The following is a 27,926-nucleotide window of genomic DNA, read 5'->3' on the forward strand; positions in this document are numbered from 1 at the left end:
AGGAGCTACTTGAGAGTTCTTCTCCCTCACATGGTGAGTGAAAAATTGCCAACAGAATATTTCAGAATATTTCTAACAAGGAACACTCTTATTTTGGTTTCTTGCTGTGGCAATGACACAAACACAGTCCCCCAGACTGTCCCTCTGGCTGGGTGTGCACAGCCACAAGAAGTCCCTTCACAAACACACTGCAGAGAGCAGTTGCCCCTGATGGCTGAATAAATGGTGAGAAAGCTGCAAAACTGCTTTTATTTCAATATAACACAGAAACAGAACCACCAGAACAAGCCTGTTTTTCTGTTTCTGCAATGTCACGTGGCTCCTTTACCCAACAGCATCTTTTGTCCAGAATTAACGTAAATGACACTTAATGACACAACATGAAGTGGCGCCAGTGTTTTTAATCTCGGTACAAGGCCGGCACTCCACTGGTGATCTTTCCACAACTGCAGGAAGCATCCTGCAGAGAATGCTTTCATCATTTACAGCCATGTATTCACAAGCCTATTTAAATAATTAGAGTTGGTCACCATTCCTTTGGAAGTGTATTGCTGCTCTGTTAACAGGGGTCGGTGTGAGCTTAGATCAATGCAAACAAATGAAAGGGAAAGCAGACAGTGGTTTAGGAGCTGGGAAGCTGAGACAAATGCTTTTATTTCTTACAAAACCCACTGAGCCTGAAGAGATTAACAGGTTCTTCCATATATCCAAGCATGCTATTATGATCACATATCTGTCACTCTTTCTTTACGACCTCGGAGGCTTTGAGGAAAGTTTTCTTCCCAGGAGAACATAAAATTTAGGCTTTGTAACATCAGGTAAGAAGAAAGAGCAGGAAGATATCAGCCTTTTGATAATACCCTCACAATAGCAGAGCAAAATGATTATAAGCCAAGATTTGCAGGACAATTTTCACTTCCTAACAGATTTTGATTATGTCTCCTGAATATAATCTTGAGGCTGAGAAAACACTGCTATTCATAGAGTCTGTACTCTGCTACAGACTGCATTAACCACGTAGAATTTGAAATTGATTCTTTTTATAAGATTTAAACTGTGCAAGTCTGTGAGGCCTCAAGCGCTATGCTAAGGCCTCCCCACAGCATGTACTTTATATGTGGCTTTAACTGTCTGAAACATGTCACTTTTACTGAGGATGTTCCCAGGTGCCTGTGTTGATTGGAAGTTCCTGGGAGGGTTCACTAAAAATCATTAGTCCTGGTGAAGGAAAGCTTGTTCTGGTGCTTGGACTGAGGATCTGAACAGGCCACTCTGAGGCAGTGAGCATTACAAGCTCAAAAAACAGGTCAGGGCTTAAAATGTCACCCAATTCTCCAGTGCCTTGACCCAACAGTAATTGCTTACTTCTGAATGTGTCTTCCAGACTGTTTTATTACTAGTGTTACACTCCACAGAGGTAACATTTACTTACCTTTCCCAAGTTAAACAAATGCCCAGAATAGCAAAGAATCGGGCAAAGCGTGTTCCTCAAAGAGCTTTACCTTCCTGAACTGTCATCAAATATTAACAGAAGAATTACTTTCACTGTTGTCACCACTGTTTGTTTTCCAGGCTGCTGAATACACGAGCCAGAGGCCCTACAGTCATTGCAATAATGTTTTCATACACTGCCATCTGTTGTTGCAGTGTGTCCGTGTCACTGCTGTGCTGTCCCGCCAGGGTTTCTATTCCAGCAGGAAGCAGTTCCTTCCCAGGAAGTACGTGCAAAGCACAGGCAAGCTTTAATTCACACATGCAGAAGGATTCTAACAATTCTGCTTTCAGTTATGGCAACAACCAGGTTAGTGTTGCTTTTAATCCCGCTTCATTTATTTCAGTAGTAAGTTTGTACCTTTATTCAGACCAGAGCATTCATGTTCTAAGTCAGTGGTGAATTTACAGCAAAACATGCACACACATATCACAAACTTCCCATGTATTTATACACACCAAAATTAGAAAGGATCCTGTCAGTGCATGAATACATTTACACACACTGACCTGCTTATTTGGACAGCTGTTCTGGAATATGCATTTTTAGTTTGGATATAATTAAGCTGTGGATTTGAGTCCAAGATCTGATCAGTTAGCACCTTATTCCCTAAATGTGTATCATAAAAAATAGAATATAAGGACTCAGAAGCTGTCAGAAAAGTAAAACAACTTGTGTGTGATTGAATAAGGGGTGATTACATGTTGGAGAGCAAGCCTAAGGCACCCGGCCACAGTCAACAAACCAGCTGGCAAGTGCAGCAGGTAAGTGAGGGAGCTGGGAATTGGCCTAAGCCTATGGAATCACAGCTGAGCATCCCTGCCTTAGAGCAGCTCACCCAAGTGTGCACCTATCCAAGCTCCACAATTGCTCTGAGCATAAGCCTTAGTGTTGAAGGACTGGACACAGGAGAGAGCCTTTTTACTTGAGACCATGGGGACAAATTTCCAAAAGGCCAGTTCTCACATTCCTTAAAACACAGGATGTATCTGATCAACACACTTAAAGAACTTGTGTATTCAAAATGTAGAAAGGCACAGCAGTTAGTCATTTATTGCATCCACAAAAATATAAGTTTATTTGCATATCCAAATACAGGATATTTATTTAATTGAAAACTGTATGCTCACAATTTAAATAATTTCACTTGCCATTGAATAAAACCGCAGTCTTAATAACTGCAACTAACTTTACTCCCCAAACACCAAAGAACTCGAAGCTTCTTTCTGTTCTTTATACAGCTGTTTTGCCCTGTTTTTCAGATCCTCTGCCTTAGCATCATTCTTTTCCACGCCATCTCCCAGCTTGTACATGCGACTGGCGTTGGCACAGGCCCACACGTGGCCCAGGTCACAGCCTTTCAGGGAGTACTTCAGGGCACGGCCCATGTCCTTGGGGACCCCGGGTGCCCCCTGCAGGTATATCACACCCAGGTTGAAGCAGCTGGCAGCAAAATTGCCGTCACAGGCTTTAGTGTAATAGTCTCTGGCGACCACGGGGTCGGGTTTGTCATTGTTCACTCTCCCATCGTGGGCCAGCAGCCCGACGTTGTGACAGGCATTCACTGACTTCTTCCCACCTTTCTCACATGACTTCAGGAAAGACTTGTAGGCAGCTTTCAAATCCGGTTCAAGTCCACCTGTCAGCCAAGAAACCAAAACATTTCAGTGAGGACATGCTAAAACAGATAGGAGGTCTCTGCTATGCAGCAAGCTTCCCTTCCCACTGGAAAGAGAGCATCCCTCTGTTCTGATGCTACAGTCAACATTTAGGACTTCAGAGACACCATCACTGTCTCACTGACAAAGGCTTTGCAATGTCTGACTTAGGAAACTCTCCTCCGCTCATAGGTAATCACAAGAGCACCTGTAACCAAAAAATAACCCAAACCAACAAAACACTCTGGCCACTACTATATCCAAGGATTTCTTAATACTTACACAAGGCAAATATTATTTTGCCAGCATACCTACATATGCACTGAGATTGTTACTAGTTTTGAGCTACAGTACAAACATTGTTCCTTACTAGCATTGTCATTTAGAAGATGTTGCACTCATTTAACTGCTCTCTATTACTGTACCAGCAAATATATTTTGGTCAGACTTGGGGGCTACCTAGGTAAGCAGGGTTACTGGTCTGTGACTTTCTTACTTTCTCTAAAAGAGAAGAAATCCAAATGTTAAGAACTGAACACGCTGCAACACTGAGTCCTGGCCATACTTACCACTTATACAAGTGTAATTATAAAAAAATAATACCCGTGATTAACCTACAGCTGATACTTCAGAAGGAAGCAATTTATGGTTTTCTACTCTTCCCATGCTTTCATGAGGTGACCATGAAAGGGGCGGGACAGGGGGTTGCTCCTTCAAGGTCAGGAGGACACGCAGGTGTTCGGGTGGCCAGGTATTGATGGGGGACGTGGAGGAGTCACCATCCCTAGAGGTGTTTAAGAGGTGCCTGGGTGATGTGGATTAGGGGTTACAGTGGCAGTGCTGAATGAACGGTTGGACTTGATGATCCTAAAGGCCTCTTCCAACCCCAGTGATTCAATTCTCTGACTCCAGGCGTTCGGCACCTTTACAAAAGCAAGAGCCCCCCCGGCCCACCTTTGCCGAGGGCCTGGTAGGCCCCCAGTTTGTAGCAGCTCTCGCTGTGCCCGTGCTCCTCGCAGTTGTCGCGCATCACCCGCGCCGCGGCCGCGAAGTCCTTCCTGACGGCGTCCAGGTAGTCTGCGAAGCGCTGGCAGCCTGCGGGGCACGGCACAGGGGCTGAGCGCCCGCCGGGCCCGCCGGGAGCGCGGGGCGGCGGGGCCCTTACCGTCCGGGTCCTTCTCCTTGAAGCACTGGTAGCTGTACTCCACGTGCAGGTTCTCCAGGTACGCCCGCACCTCCTCCTCGTCCGCGAAGTTGATGAACCCGGCCATGACCGCGCCGGGCCACGGGGAGATCCCGGGGCCGCTCCCGCGAGCAACGAGCGTTCGGTGCGGCACCGGCACCGCCCCCGGGACCGCCCCTTCCCCGGCCACCCCTCCCGCCCCTTCCCCGGCCACTCCTCCCGCTCCCCGGCCACTCCTTCCGCCCCTTCCCCTCCCGCCCCTTCCCCGACCGCTCCTCCTACCACCGCTCCCTCCCGCGATCGCCGGGAACTCTAGACAATTCAGCAGCTCTAAGCGATAGCACCCTGTTAGTATTTTACTCTCGGAGTTTTGCTTCACTGGAGGTCTGATTCGGAACACTCCAATCCACAGGTTGAGACACGTCAGAGACTAAGACAATTGAGACTCACGTACATTAATGCGCTCTGCATGGCTTACGAGTCACGGTTGCTTCCCCCACGGTTGCTTAGAGTTAAAATTAATGTGAAAGTACACTTGAGTTAAAATGAATTACAGACAATATCTGCAAATGCTTTGTCCCAAATTATTTCAGGAGGAGAAGACCAGCTTGCAAAGTTTTGGGGACAAATAAAACTCAGTTAAATCCTGTGCAGAGAGTCCCATAGGAAAAAGCCCAATAATTTACTAAGGGCTGGAGCTAATTGTAACCAACCATCAGCAAACCCTGCTGGGCACATGGCTGAAACACCAGTTACACCTTCTAAAGTATTTCCTCAAAAGTTTTCAGACTGCTCTAAATTTGGGTGGCAGTTAAAATATATTTTTCATAGGAAGCTAAAATCTTGTGTTCAAAATGTACTGACCCAAACCCACTAAAGAACACAAGTAAGAACATATACATTGTTTGGTCCATGCTGGCTGAGATTGGAGGCTGTGGGAAGCTTGCGTTATGAAGAGAACCTTTGGAAAATGAATTGATTTTGTACCAGAAATCTTGTTTCTATGAAAATCCAGCTTTGAAAAACATTCTAGTTTGCACAGAGTTGGTAGAAATTCCTTGAGCTTGTTGGTTTAAGACCTTGAAGAGTCTGCTCCTGATGGGATTTTGCCTTTGCAGTTTCTGATGCCGATGTTAAGCCAGTGCCAGCTCAGCCACACAGCCTCTCCAAACCGGGAATGGAGTGACAGAGAGAATTCCCAAGCACAGCAGGGCAGGCCAAGAACTGGCACTGGGAGCAGGGGATCAGTCTGTCACTTCAAAGTTTTCACTGTATGAACCCAGACAGGAGAAAGGAAGATAGTTCCTATCATAAATACGTATGGAATGAGGAAGAGAAGGTGACATCTGTGTAGAAGTTGGCAGTGAATCAGTGAATTTGTTAAGAGGTATCTAAAGAATAGCCTGGAAGCTTTCAAAGACTTTAGGAAGTGGATGAAACTCATAATGGACCAAGAATAATACCAGCTCCTTCCTAATCTAAGGTAATTTCTGTGTTCATAATTATATAAATTATTTCTTATAAGGAGATTAGATTTTTAAGTTAAATTCAGAACATGAAGACTCTTAATTCTGTTTTTGTCAGATCCAGAGTATATAATTTATTTTCTCTACATCAACACTCTAATCTAAAGAATTGGGACTATAACTGACCCTTTTTATGTAGTCCTTAAACAGGAAAAACTGTGCTTCATGGTATTTGTAGAATATTTTATCATCTTGTAATGACAGGAATATAAGTTATTTTAGCTATTATACCTTAATATGTATTTATTTATGTGTCTTGCTGGTTTGCAAACAGCAGTTATTCAAAGCTTCTGTATGTAGAATCAGCAATTCTTCAAGAGTAAACTCTTTATAAATTAATTTTATTTGGTCAGGGTACTTGTATCACTCTTTACTTTGTATCCTGAAACAAAAAATAACTCTATTCCCTTTAAAAGCAATACATTGTGTACGTATTAATCAGGAAACAGGTTTTCCTCACTAATACTGTATCCGAATCCTGAAATTACTTTGTATGTAATAGTTTATTCCTTATGGCAAAGCTGCTATTGAACCAGTGCAGGCTACTATTCATATTACCAGAATAAAATAGTTCGTGCAGGAAACACTTAAATCTCAGAGGCCTGTGAGCAAGAAGCAAGAAGCGACGCCGGTTCATGGCTGTGAGAGGTCCCCAGAGCCAGGGAGCTGCTGCTCACCTGCTCCAGCCCGGGCACTCCCCGCGCCTCGCTGTTCCCGATCCTGGCTCCAAACCCAGAGCAACCAGGCGGCAGGAAGGTCCTCCCTACACAAGTAAGCAGCGAGGCCGATGGTTTTTGCTGAGCAATGGCCCCTTCCCCTCACACTTTGAGCCCTACCCGGAGCGCTGAGACCCCGCTCTCCCGCCACCCCACAGAGATGTGCCGGCGCAGCCCCTTTAAGGGGGGCGGGCTCCGCGCCGCGGCCCGGCCGGCTCAGGCGCATTCACTTCCAGGTCGGGGAGGTAAACACGGGGGAAGGGAGGGAGGAGAGAAGGGAAAAAAAAAAAAGGAGAGAGCAGGAGCCCAGCGTCGGGACCGGCTGGCTGGGCGCTCGCCGGCAGCACCCAGCGCCGCGATGGTGAGGGGGCGATGAGGGGCTGGCCGTGGTGGCGGTCAGGGTGGGAGGGAGGGAGGCAGGGAGGCAGGGAAGGAAGGAGGGAGGCAAGGAGATAGGGAAGGAGGGAAGGCTGCCTGCCCGCAGCCCCGGGGTGCCGGACCCGGCGGAGGGAGCGGAGGTGACCCGGGGGGAAGGGGCCTCCATGGCGGCGGCGCTGAGGGGCTGAGGCGACCCGGGGGGGCCCTTGCCGTCCCTCACGCCGGTACCGCGGGCCGGGCCGGGGCAGCCCCGCCGTTGTGTAACCGCGGCGCTGCCGCCCGTTATGTAAAAGGGCGGTCGGACCCGGCGGACGGGAGGGAGGTCGGGAGGTCCGAGCCCTGCCCGGTGCGCTCCGGTGTCCCCGCGGCACCGTGGGGGCGGTGATGGCCGGGCCGGGCTCGCTGCCCTGACCGCCCCTCACAGAGCCCGGAGGGGCCGGGACAGCGGAGCGCGGGCAGAGCCCCTCGGCGTGAGGGCACCACTGCCCGGCCCAGCCTCTGTACCTCGCCAGCCCCTGCCTCCCCCGGTCCGGAGCTCTCCAGCCCTCCGACAGCACCTCGGGAATTGCTTTGTCCAAACAGGAGGAAGCGTGGGCCGTGCTGGGCTCTTCCAGCTCGGAGCTGCCAAAAGAACAGCCTTTCTCTGCTCCAGACAGGCCGGAGCAGAACATATGGGAGCTGTTTGGATTGCTGCTCTGCTCCAGACATGAGTGTGCATATTTACTTCTAAAGGACTAGCAGGAGCTTCCTGGGAGATCTGGTCTCATCCCTTATCGTTAAAGGCTTAATTTTAGGGAATCCCCTAATAAATTTATTTATCGTTATTTTTTAAGTAGGTACTTTTTGTGCCTGCTGTTCTAATCAGTGAACTAGGGCAGAACTTAATTGTTTAACTATGTACTGACCGTTTCTGTGCACCTTTATTGGTGTGGCACTGTGCTTCTCTCCTTAATGGCCTTTTCCGTCCTGTAGTTTGTATTCAATGTGGTGTATTTGTAGGCAGAATTCGTATCTCTCACCTTTTGATCTGCTGGGCTAAGAAAAGCTGGGTTTATTTTCTCTTCCCAGCATATTTTTTCCCCACGAGCATTCTAGGAGCTGTTATGTTTAAATTCAAATGATTCAGGTATCGCTTAACCCAAATATCCTCCTGGGATACTCAGGTGTCTCGAAAATGACCTAATCCTTCCCTATTTTTAACTTGATGCTTCTCCTGACACCTTCTTTGGCTGCTTGACGTTATTTTCTTGTGCTTTAGCAACTCACTCAGATTCTTCTCTCCAGTCATTTCTAACTGAACTTCATTTGAAGTTCTTCATAATAATCTTGAAATACATGGCCTTATTATGTCGTTCTGATGTGGCAGTATTTAATTTTAGACCTCTCGTGATCTCTGGTGGCTTTGTATCACTGGCAACTTCAATCGCACTTGTTGTGCCAGAATAGTTTATGTTAAATTTGAGTTCTGGGCATAATCATTCCTTGACTCTGGTTAACAAATTGCCTACATCTGTTTTATTTCATTTAATTCAATTTAAGTAGGATAATCATAAAGCTTTCTTAGTAACATAAATCATGGAACTGTTTATTTTTCACTGCCTTTCCTTTGTTAGCACTCAGAAGAACTGTGATGGCTGTTGCTTGAGTGCTATTAATCGTTTTAAGAATGCTCATTTTAAGAAAGTAAGTAAAATTTTGGGACTGTGGAGAGGTGGAAAAGAGAAACATGATACAATCCAACACCAAAGGCTGAGGCTCTAAATTCTCTCTTCTTTCCCTGGCAGTATTTTGAGAGAAGTCACTGCCACAAACATTCAGGGACCTGACATGTTTGAGGTTTGCTGTACTGAGCTGGGGATAAAATTTGGGGAGCACATCACAGACGTGGCTCTGCTAGAGCTGAAATTGCTGTTTCTGTCCAATGTTATGTGCTGGTTTGCTGAGGGGGGGAAAAGAACCAACTAAACCAAAAAACTACTTATGAAAAAAACCACCCCTTTGGTTTGTAGTGAATCTGACACACAGAGCCAGTAGGAACTGTGTTTTTCAGGCTGGAGTTGGAAGGATCACCACACATATAGGGAAAAAGGCCACACAACACTGGAATTTAATTTTTTTGCAAAGTTAGATTGTTATAACTGACAGAAAACATCAGTTAAACCTGTTTTTTTTTTTTAGGTACTGTATAGGCAGGTGCTTGCTTGGTGGTGTTTCCCCAAGGGAACAGGATTTTGTTTTGATACACTCAGCCAGTTAATCTAGGCATAATGTTGGGCTTAAGATTCTCTAACTTATTCCAGGTACTTCAACATATCCCCTCAAGCTCTTTTTTTTCTTTTTAACTGCATTTTGAAATATATGCTGAATATATTTTAGTGGTATTTAAAGCTGATTCAGGGGGTTTTGAGGAGAAAGTGTTGGAGGATAATGTTCCTTGTGAAAACCTTTCCATCTGCCCCGGTGTGAGCTCGAAGCTGAGCTGGTAACATCGTGTTGAAGTGGGTTTTGCATTTCAGTTCCCTGGGATTGGGTTACTGTCAAAGGCCAGTAGCCAGGCAGTTTACTGTCCCCCTGGACACTTCTGGTTTGCCTTGGTTATATTAAGCACTTAAAATGTTGTGGGTTTTTTTTTTCTTTTAAATAATTTAAATAAGCCTTAAAAAACCCATCTAAATGCAGTTATTCTCCTTTTTTGTGCTGTTCCATAAGCTACCTGAATTTAGATGTGTCACATTCCTCCTACAACATGTATTCTAGCTAATGAAGGCACCCAGGCTTGCATCATGTAATGCATAATTTTGTGTTCTGTGGAATTTAATTTTATATTTGTTTCCTACCTACTTAATTAATATGATAGGATGAAAGAAACTGTGAGTTTAAGTGGAAGTATCAGAAAATTAAGAGGGCTATGAAAAAGTAAAATAACATAATGAAAGTTCTACTCAAATACTGCTGGATTCTTTATTAAATAAAAAAAAAATTAAATGCTATGCTGCAGTTAACACACCTTTATGGTCTCTAATTAGAGTATTAGAACCAGAATGTGAAGTGAGCTGAAAACAAATGGCAGATTTGTTTTCAAGCTGACATTAAAAAGCACAACTAAAGGAAGGAACCGCTTAAATTCTGACCTTCTGGGAGCCTAAGTACAACTTTAACTGGACAGTGTTCTCTGTAGAATTCTCTTTAAGAGAAGCTGATCTACCAGCTCCCATAAAATGTTTACAGGCTGAGTTCAAGCTGCAGTTGCAGTAGCAGACAGTCTAGGAAATTGTTTTTATGGTGCTTGTCCAGGGACTTTATTAGATACAGATAAAAACATTGTAGCTCTGCCCGGGTTACTTCAGGAGCCTTTGTTAGGGCTGTTTCCTCAGCTTTTGGGCAGCCAGTTGAAGGGACATTACAAATGGCTCCTACAACTGGGATAAGTGGAGTTAATAAAAATGGTCCTCTGTTGTTTGCAAGGGTAACTGATCCCTCCTGCTGGGGTTTGTCCCTTTATTGTCTGGAGATGCCCTGTATGAACTTCTAGAGTGATTATATAAAAATCCAAACATTATTTTTAAATGACAGATTGGCCACTTAGAGGTGCTGGTTGAAAAAAAAAAATAGTTTTATGAGTCATCTGCTAGTGGCCTATCTGCAGGGCTAAAAATTCTCCTTGGAGTTTGCTCACTGATAGATAAAAGTGTTTCAGCTTCTCTGGCAGAAAGGGTGGAGCAGTGCCAGAAGGAATGAGGAGAGCCAGGATTCTGGGTTTGTCACATCTGAGCATCCATGTGGAAACACGAGCTAATGGGAGATGAGGATGTCTTTGCTTCAGTGGGAATGATTTCCATGTACCCCTGAGTAAGGATTCTGATTCTGGGTCGAATCGTCAGCTGTCATACAAATCCTGGGTCTAGGTATTGACTTCAAGTTATAAGGAAAATTTTCCCATTTCCTTTAAAAATGTGCTTTTAAAATAACCAGTTGGCTTTTTTCTTTTTAGAAGTATCTCAGGCATTGTTGTATGTTACAAAAAACCAGAAGGCGTTCACAGTTCCAAATTTTGTCCTTCCTTTCCTTATCAACTTAAGATTGGAGGCAGCCAGAATTGCTGTTTTCTGGTAGTGTGAGCAAGCTGCATCACAAAGGAACTCCTGTTTCTGCAGCAAAAAAAAAAGTAATAATTAAGCTTAAAAAAAAATTAAAATAAAATACTTGGCAAAATTGAGTCAAAGGAGTTGGAAGTTGAATGTCAAAGGCTGCAGAAAGAGTTTACATTTCAATAATTTCAAGGTTTTAGTTCCCAAACCTGTACTTAAGTCTTCAGGAACTATTAAATTGCAGTCTCTCATTGTTGTCAATAAATGATTCATTAAAGATAAACTCCATTCCGTCTTTGCTCTAATGTGGTACCTCCCAGTCTTCAAATATGTGCACCTTATCTTAGAAGACTTATCTCTGTAAACTTACTTGGATTTCTTCTTGGTGACCTTTTATGTATTTCTGTGATCAGCTTATTAGGCAAATGAAGCAAGGGAAGTTAAATGAGCTGGGAAAGAAAGGTGAAATTATCCAGAACTTTCAGTATAAAAGGGAAGCTCCAATTTTTGCTGCAGATGAGCTCTGGCACCAGTTGATGCTGTTATTTTCAATATTGTCTGGGGGAGTATGTACCAGTCACTCGGCCTCCTTTTGTGTGCTGCTGGGGATGATTCACAGTGCTGCAAGTCACTCTTTATGTTGATTAATCTGTGTGCCTGAAAACAGTGGGGTATTATTAGGCATGGAATAGAAAAACCTTTTGAGACTTTTATGTATCAGTGAACAACCTCAAACTCTGAAGGAGAAGGTCAAGTCTATATTCTGCCTTGTCCTTTGTACCCAAGGTTTTGCTAGAGGTGGTTTCCAGGCACAGTGTAAAAAGGAGGAACAGAACTACTGTAATCAATGTTACTTTCCTGCTGCACAAAATTTGGAATTAAACCAGTTCTTTCTGAGTTTCCTTTTTTGATCTGAAGCTCTAGCTGCCCTTTTCAGTATCAAAAATGGCTCCTATACATGAAATTTATCTGCAGTATATGAAATTTATCTGCATTTCTAATACAGCTTAGTAGTAGACTTCTAATATGGGTTGACTTAAATGAAAATTCAAAAGAAATAGTTTAAATCCAGGAGTAAAATTTCAATTTAAAGTATTTTTTTCAGTCTGTCTTGAATGATATATTTCCCTGTAGATTTATTAAATTAGAATTATTTTTCAGCAGTTACTTTTCTTCCTGTGGGAACACAGGCAGGGTTCAAGCCCAGCAGACCTGACTGGATGTGGTTCTGGGGTGACTGGGGAAGGAGCTCCCAGCAGTTGGGCCAGTTGTTTGCCTTTTCCGGGGTCTGTGGGACTGTGATGGGACACATCTCCTTTTGTAATATTTACCAGACACAAAAACCCAACATTTGAGAGTAATGGGAGATTCATAAACAGAGAGAACGATTTGACTAAATCTCCTTTGTTTCACTGTGTTTTGTGTATGACAGGAGGAAGCTTCTCCTTATTCTTTACTTGACATCTGTTTGAATTTCCTGACTGCCAACCTAGAGAAGTTCTGCACAGAAAGGCAAGATGGGACACTGTGCTTGCAGGAGCCGGGGATGTTTCCTCAAGAAGTGGCTGATCGGCTGCTGCAGACGATGGCATTCCATGGTAAAAACACTTATTTGTGGGGCAGCAGTGAAAATATTCTACTGGAACGTGCCACTGCAGTTCTAGTGTATTTTCTAGTAGAATCTGCTGTTGCAGCTGTTAAAACTGTGTTCATTAATCTCCTAATAGAGAATTTTTGTTATTTTTTGGTTTTCCGCAGTTTCAGCAGAATTTTGCATTGCTGTGTAGGTAGTTCTAAATAGGTCCTTTGTCTTGCCTTTATGATTTTAATGTTCCTTTAATTGAACATTCTTTAGTCTTCTTTAGTCACTTCAGAAAAAAAAAAATTGATTCTACTACTTCTCACAACACTCAAATATCCCAGTATCTCCCACAGAGCAGTGCAATTTTCTTTACTGTGTGTCCTTACGATTAAACTAGAAAATAACCTTCTGATTCCTCAAAATAGTTTCTCATCTTTTTGGTCACTTCTACTGAAGTGGAATTGTTTACTCAAAAGCAGACGGTGTCGAGAGTGGTACAAGCACCTTGTGGTGTTCTTACACTTGGTGTCCTGGCCTGTCCTGTTCTCTGTCAGCACATCTCTGAGGGGAGGGCTGCCCTTGTTTGCTTGCTTTTGGCATGATAAAGGGAAATCTGTGCCAATAAAGCTTCTTACAGTGAAAAATGGAATGTGTAGGTTACACTAGAGAAGAGCCATTCCTGGAGATCCTGGAGACTTCTGGTAAAAGATGAGACATGACACTACAAGAATTTCTGTTAACACATCAAGTGCCCTGTCCTACAGATGCAGGTTTGATTGGGTCTTACTGTGCAAATACCAGTGTTCTGGTCAGAAATAACAGGAGAAGGTCCTAGAAAAAGACAAGCTCAAAAAAAAATTCATCTTCAATATACATTGCTTTCTGATAAGTAATTCTTTAGACTAATCCCAAGAAATCAGATTCAAGACAACTGAATTACCAGAAACTTGTTACCAGTGATGATGGCAGTTCCAGGTACCAAAATGTCCCAAACACATGGGGAATGGAAAAACATGCATGGCAGAGTAAGCAGGGCATGGCTGAGCTGGGCCAATGAGGGAGCTTCAATCCCTGGATGAAAAGATGAGCAAAGATGAAGAACTAATTTAGTGGTGCTTGAACCAAACTATTATATTTATTGCTTTTATTTTTTCTACTTGGTACCACTTGTTTCACCCCGTATTTTTGCTTTCCCAGCAAAAGAAGAGTGCCCTGACTACTATGTCAGAAATGCCCAAGCAGTTTGCTCTTTAGAAAGGTCTGCAAATCTTAACATTAATTTGAATTTTCACAGAGGCAATTACTAATTTATGACTTAAATCCAGACTGTAGTGGCAATGATGTTATTTTTCACATCTAATGCATTTTTATTTTGCTTTCTGTGTTAAGTACATTTGAAGACAGGAGATTAAAAACCAGGAGCGCTGACATTTGTAACCCTATAGAGTGAAACCAGAAGGACATGTTCTTCCCACTCCTTCAGTTTGCAGGGTTGTGCAACTGTACCCTTCTAGTGGCTTTTCATAAAGCAGTAAACCTGCTGTAGATAAGATACCACTGTATATTCAGTGCATTTTGGGGAGTTCCATGCAGGGAATTCAGTGGATTGTTTCAGTTAGGATGTTGCCTCTGTGTTGCAAGAAAAGGCTCCTTTATGCATTCTCCTTTCTACAGAGTAAAAAGATAACAATTTCAGAAAAGGATTCTTGCATTTTCCTTTTTACATTGCTGTCTTCCCTCTCCTTCCTGCCCTTTCCTTGCCCTCCTCTTTCTCCTCTTTTAATCACTTCTTAGGTTTCTTTCTCACATTCAGCTTGTTTCTGAGCAACACTCCTACCTTCTTCCTGAGGGATGTATAGAGCTTGATTAGCTTTATTTAGGGTATTGATCCTCCTTATGAATTCAGTCAAATGCTAAATTATTCAGTTAAAGCAGGATGAGATCGGGTCATTGATAGGTGGTGCAATCTTGAGGTTAATGGACCTATGGCCAGGGAAGAATTACACTCAGAACTTTTGAAATTCTGTTTTTAGCACAATTTCGAACAAGTTTGGGGAGAAAATCCAGAAGATGCAGGCAGCAGTGGGATTGGTTTTGAATCATATCCATGTTTTATTTATTGCATGTTCCATGTTCTGAACCAAGCAGGTAATGTGTACGTACTGCTCCGTAAAATATCCATCCTGTTCTTAAACCTGGAATCTTCCAAAAGTGAGGTCATAATCTTAACAGTGGAATCTCAAATACAAGATTTTTTGGGTCGGTGGTGTCATGATCCAAGACAAACTACTTTGTAACTTATTTCTTTACTAACCCTTTGGCTTGTTAAAGTAACAGTGGTGTTCTGTAACACTGGAGCCAAAGAGTGATGCTGTTTTCCAACAGGGCTCCTGAACGATGGGACTGTGGGGATCTTCCGAGGGAACCAGATGCGTTTAAAACGGGCTTGTATCCGGAAAGCCAAGATCTCGGCCGTGGCCTTCCGGAAAGCGTTCTGCCATCACAAGCTGGTGGAGCTGGATGCCACGGGGGTGAACGCAGACATAACAATCACAGACATTATCAGCGGACTGGGCAGCAACAAATGGATCCAGCAGAACCTGCAATGCCTCGTGCTGAACTCCCTGACCCTCTCCCTGGAGGACCCGTACGAGCGGTGTTTCAGCCAGCTGGCGGGGCTGCGCGCGCTGAGCATCACCAACGTGCTCTTCTACAACGAGGACTTGGCCGACGTCGCGTCGCTGCCGAGGCTGGAAAGCCTGGATATATCCAACACCTCCGTCACCGACATCACAGCGCTTCTCACCTGCAAGGACCGGCTCAAGTCCTTGACCATGCACCACCTGAAATGCTTGAAAATGACCACGACCCAGATCCTGGACGTTATCAGAGAACTGAAGTACCTGAACCACCTGGATATCTCGGATGACAAACAGTTCACGTCGGACATAGCCCTTCGCTTGCTGGAACAGAAGGATATCCTGCCTAACCTCGTGTCCTTGGACATTTCTGGCAGAAAACACGTGACAGACAAAGCTGTGGAAGCGTTCATCCAGCAGAGACCCACCATGCAGTTTGTGGGGCTGCTCGCCACCGACGCCGGCTACTCGGAATTCCTGACGGGAGAAGGGAACCTAAAGGTTAAGTGGGGGAATTAATTTCACTGAAAAATTGTGATGTACAGGAAAAATAGACCTAATCACTTGTCACCAATGCATGTGGGTGTTTCAGGAGGAGACTGGAGGTTCACTTTTTTAACTGTTAATTGTAATGACTGACTTTATGTCAAATTCCTATTTAATTCTGACATAAACTGCTAAATTTGCATAATACTATTTTAAGAAGTACCTGTTTTCTTTTCAGTGAGCCTTAGATCCTGATTTAACACACCTAAGAGAGCTGAACTTTGTCTAGTCTGAAGTCATTTAGTAGGATAATATTCTCTGGATTCCAGCACAGTGTCTGACATAATTCAGAGTGTGTAAGAGGTGGAGGTACAATTTGCATAAGCCTCGAGCAATGCATGATTAACACAGCAGGTACAATAAAACTGAATAACTCAGCTGCTCTTACCACCACCACTGCTACTTCCTGGTACAATATTTTACCCACCTTGAGAGGTCTTTTGGTGATGAACATATGAGAAGTCGTTACTTGGGATGGATGACTTCCTCTTCTTGAACAAATCCTAAATTCCTTAGTCCCTTAGGGTGAGGCAGTGTTTGCTGAAGTGCATTTATTTGTCTTTTAGTGCCAGGCACCAAGACATCATTCCCTGTTGTGTAGAATATGGATGCACTTACTGGGGAATGAGCCTGCCCTGTCCCTACTGTGAAGGGGTCAAAATTAATGAAGAAAAGAAGAGATGTTTTAGGCATGTCAGTGGTATATCATCTTCAACTCTGAGTTTTGTTTGCTGCTGTGCCATGAGGATGATGGAAACTGCAGAGGGATTGAGGAAGAGTGCATAATTGTCCATAGTTTAGTCTGTCTCCTGTGTAAGCTGTATTTTGCACTTCAGTTTTCAAATTTAGAATGCTCTTGTATAGGCAAGTGAAGCAATAGCTACACAATTTAATTTTTTTTTCCCCTAAAACTTTTGAAATTTGTTACTGGCCGGGTCTCTGGAGTACTTGGTTGTCACAGCAAGAGCAAAGTGTATGAATGTTGAAATGGCTGGTTGGAAAAAGCAAGTTCCTCTTTGGTGTGATGATGTACAGCATCAGGAAGTTATACCTCATGTTTGGTATAAAATAATTCAGTGTAATCCTCCTACTGAGAATACATGCTTCAGAGAATTGTCTGTGCTGTGAAAAGGCAGGAAAGAAGAAGTTTCTAGTAAGGTGACAATCCCAATGGACTTGTAGCAGTGTAGTTAACAAAAGGCAGTTTGCATTTTATTTTTCTTTTTTCCTTGAGACATAGTTGTCAAGAAGAGACTGTGGGCTGTGATTGTTTTTATTTCTTTTTTTCTTTTTTTTTTTTGTGACCTAAATTCATTAGTAACTCTCCTGAAATATTCAGCTGCTTAGTCTAGATGCTGCTAAAGAATAAACAGGACACAGCACTAATGGAAAGAGCAGAGGTAAAATATTACTGTCTTTACAGCAGTCCAGTGAAATTTGATTATGAACACCAGGCAGATATTATAGTTAAGAACATGAAGCCAAGTGGAAATACTTCATGGAGGGGATAACTGGCTGCAGAACATGTCAGGAAATACAACTGCCCTTCTAATCAGTAGAGAATGTAAAACAAAATCCAAGATGGTTTCAGTTCTCTCAAGGCTCTAATATATTTATGACCTCACAAGTTTCAAAAAATATGTCTATAAAATAGAGGATGTACAGAATGGGACACTTCAATCTATGAACCTTTACTTTCCTGTATGTGGCGTGTTAAGGAGGACAAGTTTTGCCCTAGGAACTCTGAGACAAAGTGATTGCAGCAATGAGTCATTAAACAGTAGGGCTGAGGAACAAACCATCCACAGTTATACAACTCACAGTTATAAGTAGATATAGTTAAACAGAGAAGATAGCAGACTGGGCAGTGAAAAAAATTGCAACCAGTTGCTGATTTAATATTCTGAACTTAAAGGTCCTGTTAGTCAACAGCTCAGCTTCTAATGCAGTCTTTGCCCAACTTAGTTCATTGGTTTTCACATGTTTTTCAAGTCTGGTTTTAAGAATTACTTCTTTTGCAGGGAGCATGAGTTAGTTCTCTGACATGGTGCTGGAAAGCCTTTGCTGCAGATACAGTTTATAAGAAACTTGATGCAGACAAATAATGGATTTCTTTTTATTATTATTATTGCTGGAACTAGAACACAAATCCAAAAAATTGCAGCTAAAACACCATCATCAGTTTATCAGCTGCATTGACAGAGCACTCAGTGACAAACGGTGCTTGCAGCCATTTGGTGCATCATACACAGCTTTTGTTAGGGGTGAAGTGCTACTTTTACTTAGTGGTTTTATACAGTTCTGCTTAAAGACAAAACTGAGGCCTATTTTTAGCTTACAGTGTGGCTTCTTTATGGAGAATGTTTGCAGATTGTATAGTTCTGGATTAATATCCAAAGTTAAAGCAATCCAGAATATCCCTGCCTTTGAAACTGCAGCTTTGCACTTTTTGACAACGGAGTTTCTAAAGTACAATGATGACATCTTGAACTAAAGATTATTTCTGTGTTCCCAGGTGTCAGGAGAAGCAAATGAAACTCAGATTTCTGAAGCACTGAAGCGTTACAGTGAACGGGCCTTCTTCGTGAGGGAAGCTCTTTTTCATTTATTCAGCCTGACACACGTCATGGAAAAAACAAAGCCTGAAATTTTAAAGGTAAGGTTATATAGTTTTGATGATTGTCATGCATTGTCCCTTAAACTGAGCTCACCCCCAGAATCCTGGTATGAATTATTTTATAAACTTTCACATTTTCGGTTGTGTTTGTTAAGATTAAAATGGTAATGTTAGATAAAAATTAAAGAGCTGTTTAAACAGTAGTGATGTAGAAGATGCTCTGTAGCATTTCATGGTAGGTAAAATGGATCTGGACTCATGTATAGTATCTAAATTAATTTTTTCGCATAACATTTAATATGATATGAAGAAGTTTTCTTTATATGCTGAATTCTGTCAGTAGAACATAATTGGGTCAAATCAAAGGTCTGTCTAGTCTCAGTCACCAGACACAACGTGCCTTCTGCTGATGCTCACAAACAGTAATAATAAGGAATAAGTAATAATAAGTGACAGTTTTCTCCACTGTCACCTTCCAGTGTGACAGCAAGTGCGTAAATATCATTAGTGTTCTATATTGGGCTCTATTTTGCAGCCTAGAAACTTCCTTAGAAATCCATTCTAGGATTGGCTTTCCATGTCTGCAACACCAGAAGTGGTTGATTTTTGCTGTGGTAAAAAGAAGCATCAGTAGGACACATGATTTCTGTTTTTCCTGTCCTCTTTGGTGTTGAACAGGTGGCCTTGAACTTGCTGACCTCAATATCAAAAAGACTTTGTCAATAAATAATCAACAAGAAAAATATTCCTAGGTGGGATCACAATCAACCTACATAGCCAAAAACCATTCAGGAAGGAGCTGCTAGTAATCCATTCTGACCTAGCAGCTTAGGGTGGGATTTGAAACTGCTCAGCACCAAACAAGCCACCACATTGTTACCATTGTACTGCAGAGATTCTGTCCTCCCTCATTCACCTCTGAAAGGTTTGGTGATTTTTATCCCAGTGTGGAAAGCAAACCCTGGATCTTTCTAGGAATTTCTTCCATTCCATGCAGCTTCTCTTTTGAGAGGTTGCTGCAAGCTGTGCAAAAGGACTTGGAGCATTAGAAGTTGTCAGCTCTGAATCACTGAACAGAAGGAAGTGTTCCTCCTGGGAATTGAAATCCCGCCAGATGGATTTCTCACTGAAGCGAAAGGGAGGCAAAAACTGGAAGCTGTGTCAGTGCTGTGGCCTCGAGCAGCAGCAGGTTGTTCTTGGGATCTGTGTGCACACGTGTAAGTAACTGAGGTGGGCTGGACTCTTGTGTTTCAGCTGGTGGTGATCGGGATGAGGAATCACCCCCTGAACCTGCCCGTGCAGTTGGCAGCCAGTGCGTGTGTGTTTAACCTGACCAAGCAGGACCTGGCAGCGGGAATGCCCGTGCGGCTCCTGGCTGACGTCACTCACTTGCTCCTGAAGGCCATGGAGCACTTCCCAAACCATCAGCAGGTAAAAGACAAAATTCCTTGGTTTTCTGTAGGATTCTCTGTCTTGGGGATCTTAACAAAAAGCTTCTCTACATCTCATGACCTCGTGGAAACATGTTTAATGATTCACAGTAAGAAAGTGTTCTGAAATATGTATGTTTCTGATGAAGGAATTCTGTTTCATTTCTCAGCTGCAAAAGAATTGCCTTCTTTCACTATGCAGTGACAGAATCCTTCAGGATGTTCCATTTAACAGGCAAGTTAAAATGATGTTAAGTGTAGCATTGTGGAATATTTTTCTTTCTTCCTTCAGAAGCTTTGTTTCTGGTCTCAGTTTTGGTCAGTTTAAATCATTCCATGGTGCTGAATTTACCTGGCCTATGTCATTTTAGGCCTGTTGACCCAAACATATACCATTGACTGTAAGTCTGAAAAAATCCTTTAGTATACAGGTATTTTTTACTTCAGCTGGTCTATCACTGATGGCACGTAAAAAAGTCAGGATTTCTATGGGAATTTTCCATGGGATTGCTTTTTGCAGTCATTTTTCTACTTAAATGTTTTATCCAGGTGCTTTCAAGTGTGTTCACCTGATATTTCAGAAGATTGTGCCAAATTTTTCTTCCTTCTTTGGAAACCATTCCTGTGTACTTTAATATATAATTAGAAGTAAGAGACAGTAAGCAAACAGCTCAAAGCTGGCAGAGGCTCATGGAATACCTGCAGTTTGACTGTATTTCTACCTTTTCTGGTATGGGGCATACTGCTTCCAGTTTCTGTTGTCTGTGTACACCTTTATTTTACCAAGACTTACGAAAATTACTTTTATTTTAAACTTCCAGGTTTGAAGCAGCCAAACTTGTTATGCAGTGGCTGTGTAACCATGAAGATCAAAACATGCAAAGGATGGCTGTAGCCATAATTTCCATTCTTGCTGCAAAGGTATGAAATTTTAAGCTTTGAGATGATAGGATAGTATTTCTAAAGTCTAAAAAATTGTTGATATGGTTTTGTTTGTTTACAGCTTTCAACAGAGCAGACAGCTCAACTTGGTGCAGAACTCTTCATTGTTAGGGTAAGTCAGATACTTCCCATCCTCTCCAGCTTTTCCTGCTTCCAGTATTCCTGAGATACAAAGCAAACATAAGGAGATAATCTGTTTTTAGAGTACTGCCTTGTGTTTATGGGAGAAGGTAAAAGCCTGGAGCTTTGGTTAGAGGTGATAGCAGAGCCAGTGGCAGGGAGATGAATTAGCATGGATGAAGAGGAGCTAAAGAGGAAAAATTTGACACAATGAATACAAAGTGAAATAGCAAGATTTCTCTTGATTTGAAATCCACTGTGTCAGGTGAAAGGTGCTCAGAGAAAGAATATTTGAAGCAAATGGTTCGTGCAGTCGATGTTCATGTGGGGTCCAGAGTTCTGTGGGTGGCTTTGTGCCATCCACAGTAGTGCTACACATGTAATTACTGTGGAAACAAAGGAATTCCTTTAAAAGGCAACCATGTTCAGAGGGGAAAGTTTAATAGCTGTTTTATTTTGTATAGTTTGACCCTAAACATGTAGATATTTACTCTGCATGTAAATGCCAGCTGTGCATTACCCTGCTTGGTGCAGAAGCAGCAGAGGAGCCAGTACATGTTTCAATACACAGTCATAACTGGGATTTCTTGATTTTTATTTTTCCAGCAACTTCTACAAATAGTTAAACAGAAAACAAATCAGAATCTTGTAGATACAACCCTCAAGTTCACACTGAGTGCACTTTGGAACCTCACTGATGAATCTCCAACAACGTGTCGGCACTTCATTGAAAATCAAGGGCTAGAGCTTTTCATGAGAGTCTTGGAGGTGAGGAGTGCAATGGTGGTGGTGGATTGTCAACACAGAGTTCTAATTAGTATTGTTCCAATAATAAACATAAATGGTTACCTGTTGTTTGTCTTTTTTTTTACAGTCTTTTCCATCTGAATCATCCATCCAGCAGAAAGTTCTTGGACTTCTGGTGAGATGAAAAAGAAAATCTGAAACACATACTTCTAAAATTTAACTTTGAAAGTGGTTTTTTTAACCCTGTGTTAATCTGAAAAATTCCCTAATATTTTTAAGTTCTTTAATTTTTATAATTATTCATAATTGATGTGGTTTTGGACTGTTTTATGAATTTGTCAAAAGTTATATTGAAATTGATGGTTACAGTAAATGAAAGTACAGTGAGTGAGGCTTCACACGAGTCCAAATGCAACAAGTAGGTTAATAGTGGAATTCAAAATTGTGCACTGCTGAAGTTTACTGAAATTGTGTTTGAGAATGTTAAAATCAGCCTTTAATTTAGTGTAATCTGCATGTTAATGGCCTAAAATTACTTATGAGAAAACTCCTTTTTTAAAAGAAATCCCTGCAGTAGGCTGGAAAAATTTTCAAAAGCAGAAGTAGTATTTTGGCCCGTGATGGTCACCTGGATGTATGAAGAGCTCCTCCAGGTGTTTATATATGTTTGCTGACACAATGGAACTAAAGTTGATGTTTATCTCCCCCACACCATATTCTTTTCTTGATATTCTCTCTCTCTCTTTTTTTCTTTTTCCCCTTCCAGAACAACATAGCTGAAGTTAAAGAACTCCATTCTGAACTGATGTGGAAGGACTTTATAGACCACATCAGTAAATTGTTGCACAGTGTGGAGGTGGAAGTGAGCTACTTTGCAGCAGGGATTATTGCTCACCTGATATCTCGGGGGGAGCAGGCCTGGACGCTGAGTCGCAGCCAGAGGACGTCTCTCCTTGAGCAGCTGGTACAGAAATGATGGTGAATTTTGTCCTACTCTCTTAGAGTTTTCTCGATGTTTGTATTTAACAGTCAGTGTTCTCGGTTCTGTGTTTTGCAGCATTCTGCCATTTTGAATTGGCCAACCCCAGAGTGTGAGATGGTGGCTTACAGGTAACTACTGTCTTGATCTAGAGTTTGGAAAATGAACTCAACTAGATTTAAAACTTATTCCCAAAGCAGAGTGAGCTGCCAGTCAGACATGGTTTCATCCAGTGGAAAAATACCTATTGGCTACAAATAGGCAGTGGGCTAATTTTCCTTCTGTGACCAAAGAAGGTTAGGGGCTGCTGTAACATAAAAGTCTGCTGCTTTTCTGTTAAAGGTATTCAGCTGCAGGCCTAAAAGACTTCACCTTGCAGGTTGATCTCTGTGTCTGTCTTGGCTCTCACCAGCTCAGCGCTGTCTGTCCCAGGTGGGAAACTTAAGGCCAAAAAGTACAATTAGATAATTGCTGGAGATCTAATACTTACATTTTCCACTGCTTTTACTCCTGTTTTTAAGGAGCAGGAGGCATCCAGATCTTATGGTAAACACTTAGCACATATCCATTATGTCTAGTTTTTGCTAATAACTGTCTTAAACTAGAGTTTTAGATGCAGCAGGCCAGTCTCTTCATAAATATCTCTCCCAGTTAACCTATAGATAACATGTGACCTCTGAAATAATGATACCTGCTAGCAAAGCAAGTAGCTGTTTCTCTCCTCTTTTTTTTAATAGGTCTTTCAATCCGTTTTTTCCACTGCTTGGCTGTTTCATGACACCTGGTGTCCAGTTGTGGGCAGTGTGGGCCATGCAACACGTCTGCAGCAAAAATCGTACGTATTGAGACCTTATTGCCCTTAAAATTCTTATTTCTTGACATCTTCACTAACATGAAGTGGGAAAAAAATAAGAATTCCTTGGGTATTCGCTCCTAATCCTCTGGAGAAGACACTTTTGGGCCTTGACTAAATGGGGCAGAAAAAGAAAGTCCTAAAAGTTCCTTACATCCTTTTTATTTACTGGAATTTTGCTGTTAGGTGCACAGTATTAGTTCCAAAATGTGGATGTGTTAAGATCAACTACATTTTTTGCTTACACAGGTGTTTTTATTCAGAAATGTAACTATTAGTAATGGGCAACAGATTTCTTTAAAGTTAAGAACAATGCCCATAGCAGGTGTCACTGTCTCACTGTGGAAACAGAAGTGGCTGGGTAATCCTGCCCTAATCGCCTTTGGCAGTAACTTGCTGGGACAAAAGGGTCAGTTCCTTAATCCATCCTTCCCATCTACAAAATGGAACCACCAATGTCTAGTTTGTAAAGTGATTTAGTTTGTAAAATGATTCGAGAGCATTTGATAGAAGTGTTGGGAAAGGAAATAAATTTCCCAACCATATCTAAATGTAAGAGTGGAAAAACACTCCTGGCGTTTAATCTGGGGTTTTTTTTTGTTGTTCTTCTGACATAAATTTTTTCCATGAATATGTGTATATAAAGCAGCTTTCCTCTAAAGTACTAAAAGTGTTTTCTGTGCCAGTTTTTAATCTTCTTGACAGCAGTACATCTAGGCTTGTTTATCCCTGCCCCATAAATCACTGCTTCTGCAGTGATAAGGCATCTATTCAGGACCAACCAATAACATGGCAAAATATATATGTGCACATAGAATACTGTTTGCTGCTCTTTATAGAGCTCATAAATATAATGATTCCTGCTCCCAGGCTGCTGCCCAGAAATCTGAGAGGGCTCTTCATAGTGAAGCAGGACTGTTCTGACAAGCTGTTTCACTGCTCAGACTCTGCATAACACATTTTGATTAAGACCCTGTCATTTCCCTCTGTCCTTTAGTCCTGTTAACTTGTTACTGTCCTCTTTGTTCTATTTATTTGTAATGTTTATTTTGTGCTGCCATAACCTCTGAGCTTTCAACATGCCACAGGAGTTTGTGTTGGCATAGTCCTGATTGGAGATGGAGGCAGTTCCTCAAGTTTACTTCTGATGGTAATTGATGCCAGAAGCTTCTGCACAAAGTTGCAGAGAAGCCAAATGTTTGGTAGCAAACATTTCCCTACTCTGAGGGAAAATGTGTTTAATTCTGAAATAAGAAGATTTATTTTGGGGGAAAATCTTCAGCTGTTGGTACTTGGCTCCAAGGAAGCTTTTTCTCCTGGAGAGGAGATGCATTTTATTTTGACCTGCTCTTATAGATGAGGCTGGAAAGTAATCTGGAATTAATGGGGTTTTAATTTTTTCTTGTTTATTTTTTCTCCTCAATGAGCTGACTTCACTAAAATGTCAGTAGCACTGCAGTAAATGTGATCCCCAGTGAAATGCTGAACGTCACACTTCAACAACTCCGGTGTTGCATCACAGGAATGAATGGGGAAGTTGGGCCTGACTGAGGCCTGTGGGTTGCATTACAGTCATCCTGACCTTTCCATAACCACCCCTGAGCCTGCACATTACAGTCACCATGCAGCTCTTTTTATAGCTCTTCCCTGCTCAGAGACACCAGAGCTGCTGGAGGTACACTTGCAACTTTTTGAAAGCAACGGTGAAAATGGAAGAAACCCCCAGAAAGGCATTTGTAGCAACTTGTAACGAGTTAAAGGCCACCATTAATAGTATTTGGCAAAGTGTATTTGAAGGAATCAGTTTGTATTCACTCCACAAGCCTGTACAAATGCTGTGGTGTATCTGACACTGTGTTTTGGTAACTGTTCTGTACTGAAGTTTTTGGTAAAGGTGCTACATTCACCTGGATGCTCATAGACACTACAGTACTTCTTATTCCCATTTCTTATAATTGTATTTGTGCATTTTAAATGCCTGCAGAGGAGGTGGGGGAAGAGAGAATCCCGTGCACATCACAGGGCACTTTCCAGTCAGCTGAGACAGACTTGGTAACAGACCTCATTACAATCTGAGTCCTGTCCAAGTAACTCCTGTTGTGTTGTCACTTGATTAAGTACCAGTGCACTTCTGTGGACACTTTAGGGAGTGTCCTAAATGTTGCCTGGAGACAAAAGTGGATTTGATTCAGTGTTTACAGTATCTGCTACCTTTACCCTAGATAATTCTGTTTTTAATTCCCTTTTTATAATCTCGTTACAGCTGCCAGATACTGCAGCATGTTAATTGAAGAAGGTGGTTTACAGCATTTGTACAACATCAAGGAAAACGTCCAGACCGATCCCCATGTCCAAAGGATCGCCATTGCCATCCTGGACAGTTTAGAAAAACACATTATGCGTCACGGGAGACCCCCACCGTGTAGGAAACAGCAACAGACCAAACCAAACTGAGAGCTGCAGGTAGAGGAGTGTAAAGTATTGTCTCTGTAATAATCCCTTCTGATGTGTGTGTAGTTGGAGTAACTTGTAATATATTGGTCACCATTAAAGTGATTTGCCAGTAACTGTGGTACCCAAAACCATGTGTGGAAACCTTTGCCGATCGTCAGCTTTGATGGCAACCACTTGTGTGACTTGTCAAGGGTCAGGCTTGAGCTGGTCATGAGGTGGGGTTTAGTGCTGGCTACCAGGAGATGGGACTTGTACAGATCAATATGCACATCTGAAAACAAGGCTTGAAGGAATATCCTGTTTTGTGGGAAAAAGTTATTCCATCCCTGTGACTGCTCTTCATAACACTGCTCACCAGTTTGGTGTTTGAATAGAACTGTGTGTGGTTGTGAGATCAACACTCCTACAGACTGAACCACAAGTCTGTGCATGCAGGTTCCAGTGAGACTTGTAACTAAGGCGACCAAAATGTCCGTTGTCTCATAACCCTTCTAGACACAAATGGGGTCTTCAGCTTCCTTTTCCTTTGGCCTGCAAGCCACGCTCTGTTGTTTTCCTTACTGCTGGAACAAAGCCTCTTTGCAGTTCATTTCTCCAGTCCTCCCTGCTCTTAGCAAGGTGGGCACCACATCACGTTCAGGGAAAGGGGAAACCCACTCAAGTAAAGCAGTAGAAACAGGACTAAAGTGAAACAGTACTTAAAAGGATGAACTCAGTTTGAGATTTTAAACTTTATAACAAGAAGGGAGTTTTGTTGTTGTTGTGTGACTACTTTTGGTTGTGTGTGATATAATTTTGTTTTTAGAATACTTGAGAATGGTGAAAGGAGAAGGCTCATGAGAGCAAAATACTGACTTGACTTCCTCATGAAGGGGATTGCATGTACTCGGCAGAGGCCCAGGATATTTGGTCACCTTATTTATAAGAGGCTAATGATTGCTCTCGTGTTCTGTAAATACTCAGTCAGTATTGTGCAGTGAATTATATTTCCAGGTCATCGCAGTGAGTGTAAAATACTCCCGGTGTTCTATGTAAACCCTGTGTCAATGGCATTGTTTTGTGGAGTGTGACATTTTACATAAAGATGCTAATTGTAACAACTTGTTCCTTTTTTGGTTCCCTATGGGTTACAAATGATGTGTCCAATGAAACATATTGCACAGCATACAGATGCCTGATACAATGCAGGTGATGGAAGCGAACTGCATGTCCATTCAAATTCAGTTTAATTTCAGGTATTGTTTTGGTTTATCTGCTTAGTGTCTGTATTTCCATGGCAGCAGATTGATAGTCAGAGATTCTTCTGTAAATATTTGGGAATTGAATTTAAAAAGAGAACTTACATTTGGTAGCTTTTAAGCAGGGATGGCTTCTTCATGATGACCATATTTTAGTATTTTTAACTCCTTCCTTCTCCCAGCTCCTGTCCTTCAAATAAAAACATCACCTCTAATCTTGTGTATTTCAGCAACTCCAAAAGGTGCTCATCCAGTAATTTAATCAGTGTTGTCTAATTGTTTTTTGTACAAAAGTATAATTTGGCTATAATTTCATGTGTGTATCTGGTTATGTACAGTTTTCTCAGTTTAGACAGAAATTCAACTGGCTGTAGCTTTGAATTATGAAGGTGGTTTAAAAATTAAAAACAGCCTACAAAGCTTTTACCCCCCACCCTCCTGAGATGTCTGCTATGGGACTTCTATAGAGTTTCCATTACATGGAGTGGAACACAAAACTTGTTAAAATTGGTGTTAATAGAATAAATATAAATCAATTGCTACAAGATTTTAAAATAAAGATGACAACTCTCCTTACAGTACTGTATTTTCCTAACAACAGGAGAACTTGCTGAAGCATCTCAACTAAAACTGTGCAGAAGAGGTACTACTCCCTGCAGCACAAAGCGCAAGTGATAATGGCATCAGGCCACAGGCCTGGAAGACGTGTCACTTCATGAAGTTCTGCAACCAGCAAGC

At 42.1% G+C, this 27,926-nt stretch overlaps 2 protein-coding genes across 4 annotated transcripts; one reads left to right on the forward strand and one right to left on the reverse strand.

Moving 5' to 3' along the window:
* Positions 1–2,533: 2,533 nt before the first annotated feature.
* Positions 2,534–4,517, reverse strand: LOC114062751 (cytochrome c oxidase assembly factor 7). Its single transcript, XM_027894534.1, has 3 exons — positions 4,316–4,517; positions 4,105–4,245; positions 2,534–3,131 (listed from the first exon to the last, which is right to left on the reverse strand). The coding sequence occupies exons 1-3, from the start codon at positions 4,419–4,421 to the stop codon at positions 2,683–2,685; spliced, it is 696 nt and encodes a 231-aa protein (XP_027750335.1). The 5' UTR covers positions 4,422–4,517; the 3' UTR covers positions 2,534–2,682.
* Positions 4,518–6,671: 2,154 nt separating this feature from the next.
* On the forward strand, positions 6,672–27,760 carry LOC114062758 (protein zyg-11 homolog B). Of its 3 annotated transcripts, none has more exons than XM_027894559.1 (15): positions 6,820–6,936; positions 9,132–9,253; positions 12,474–12,639; positions 15,009–15,763; positions 18,324–18,464; positions 19,680–19,856; positions 20,026–20,090; positions 20,677–20,776; positions 20,859–20,909; positions 21,524–21,685; positions 21,792–21,839; positions 22,431–22,628; positions 22,722–22,774; positions 23,381–23,478; positions 25,760–26,078. In XM_027894559.1, the coding sequence occupies exons 2-15, from the start codon at positions 9,221–9,223 to the stop codon at positions 25,948–25,950; spliced, it is 2,238 nt and encodes a 745-aa protein (XP_027750360.1). In that variant the 5' UTR covers positions 6,820–6,936; positions 9,132–9,220; the 3' UTR covers positions 25,951–26,078. The 3 variants fall into 3 exon arrangements, with proteins under 3 accessions (XP_027750349.1, XP_027750360.1, XP_027750371.1); XM_027894570.1 differs by lacking the exon at positions 6,820–6,936 and adding an exon at positions 7,497–7,785; XM_027894548.1 differs by lacking the exon at positions 9,132–9,253 and having other exon boundaries at positions 6,672–6,936; positions 25,760–27,760.
* Positions 27,761–27,926: the final 166 nt, after the last annotated feature.

This window comes from Empidonax traillii, unplaced genomic scaffold (assembly GCF_003031625.1).
Source record: "Empidonax traillii isolate 1590-97213 ecotype Southwest subspecies unplaced genomic scaffold, ASM303162v1 scaffold15:size5535645, whole genome shotgun sequence".
NCBI classification, from domain to species: Eukaryota; Metazoa; Chordata; class Aves; order Passeriformes; family Tyrannidae; genus Empidonax; species Empidonax traillii.

Excerpts from the sequence above, each read along its gene's own strand:
- LOC114062751 (XM_027894534.1), bottom strand. The coding sequence starts at position 4,421 with ATGGCCGGGTTCATCAACTTCGCGGACGAGGAGGAGGTGCGGGCGTAC. Across the intron at positions 4,246-4,315 it reads CAAGGAGAAGGACCCGGACG|GCTGCCAGCGCTTCGCAGAC; the intron begins GTAAGGGCCCCG and ends CGTGCCCCGCAG. Across the intron at positions 3,132-4,104 it reads CTACCAGGCCCTCGGCAAAG|GTGGACTTGAACCGGATTTG; the intron begins GTGGGCCGGGGG and ends CTTGGCTGACAG.
- LOC114062758 (XM_027894548.1), top strand. The coding sequence starts at position 6,736 with ATGTGCCGGCGCAGCCCCTTTAAGGGGGGCGGGCTCCGCGCCGCGGCC. Across the intron at positions 19,857-20,025 it reads ACTTCCCAAACCATCAGCAG|CTGCAAAAGAATTGCCTTCT; the intron begins GTAAAAGACAAA and ends TTCATTTCTCAG. Across the intron at positions 20,910-21,523 it reads CAGAACTCTTCATTGTTAGG|CAACTTCTACAAATAGTTAA; the intron begins GTAAGTCAGATA and ends TTATTTTTCCAG.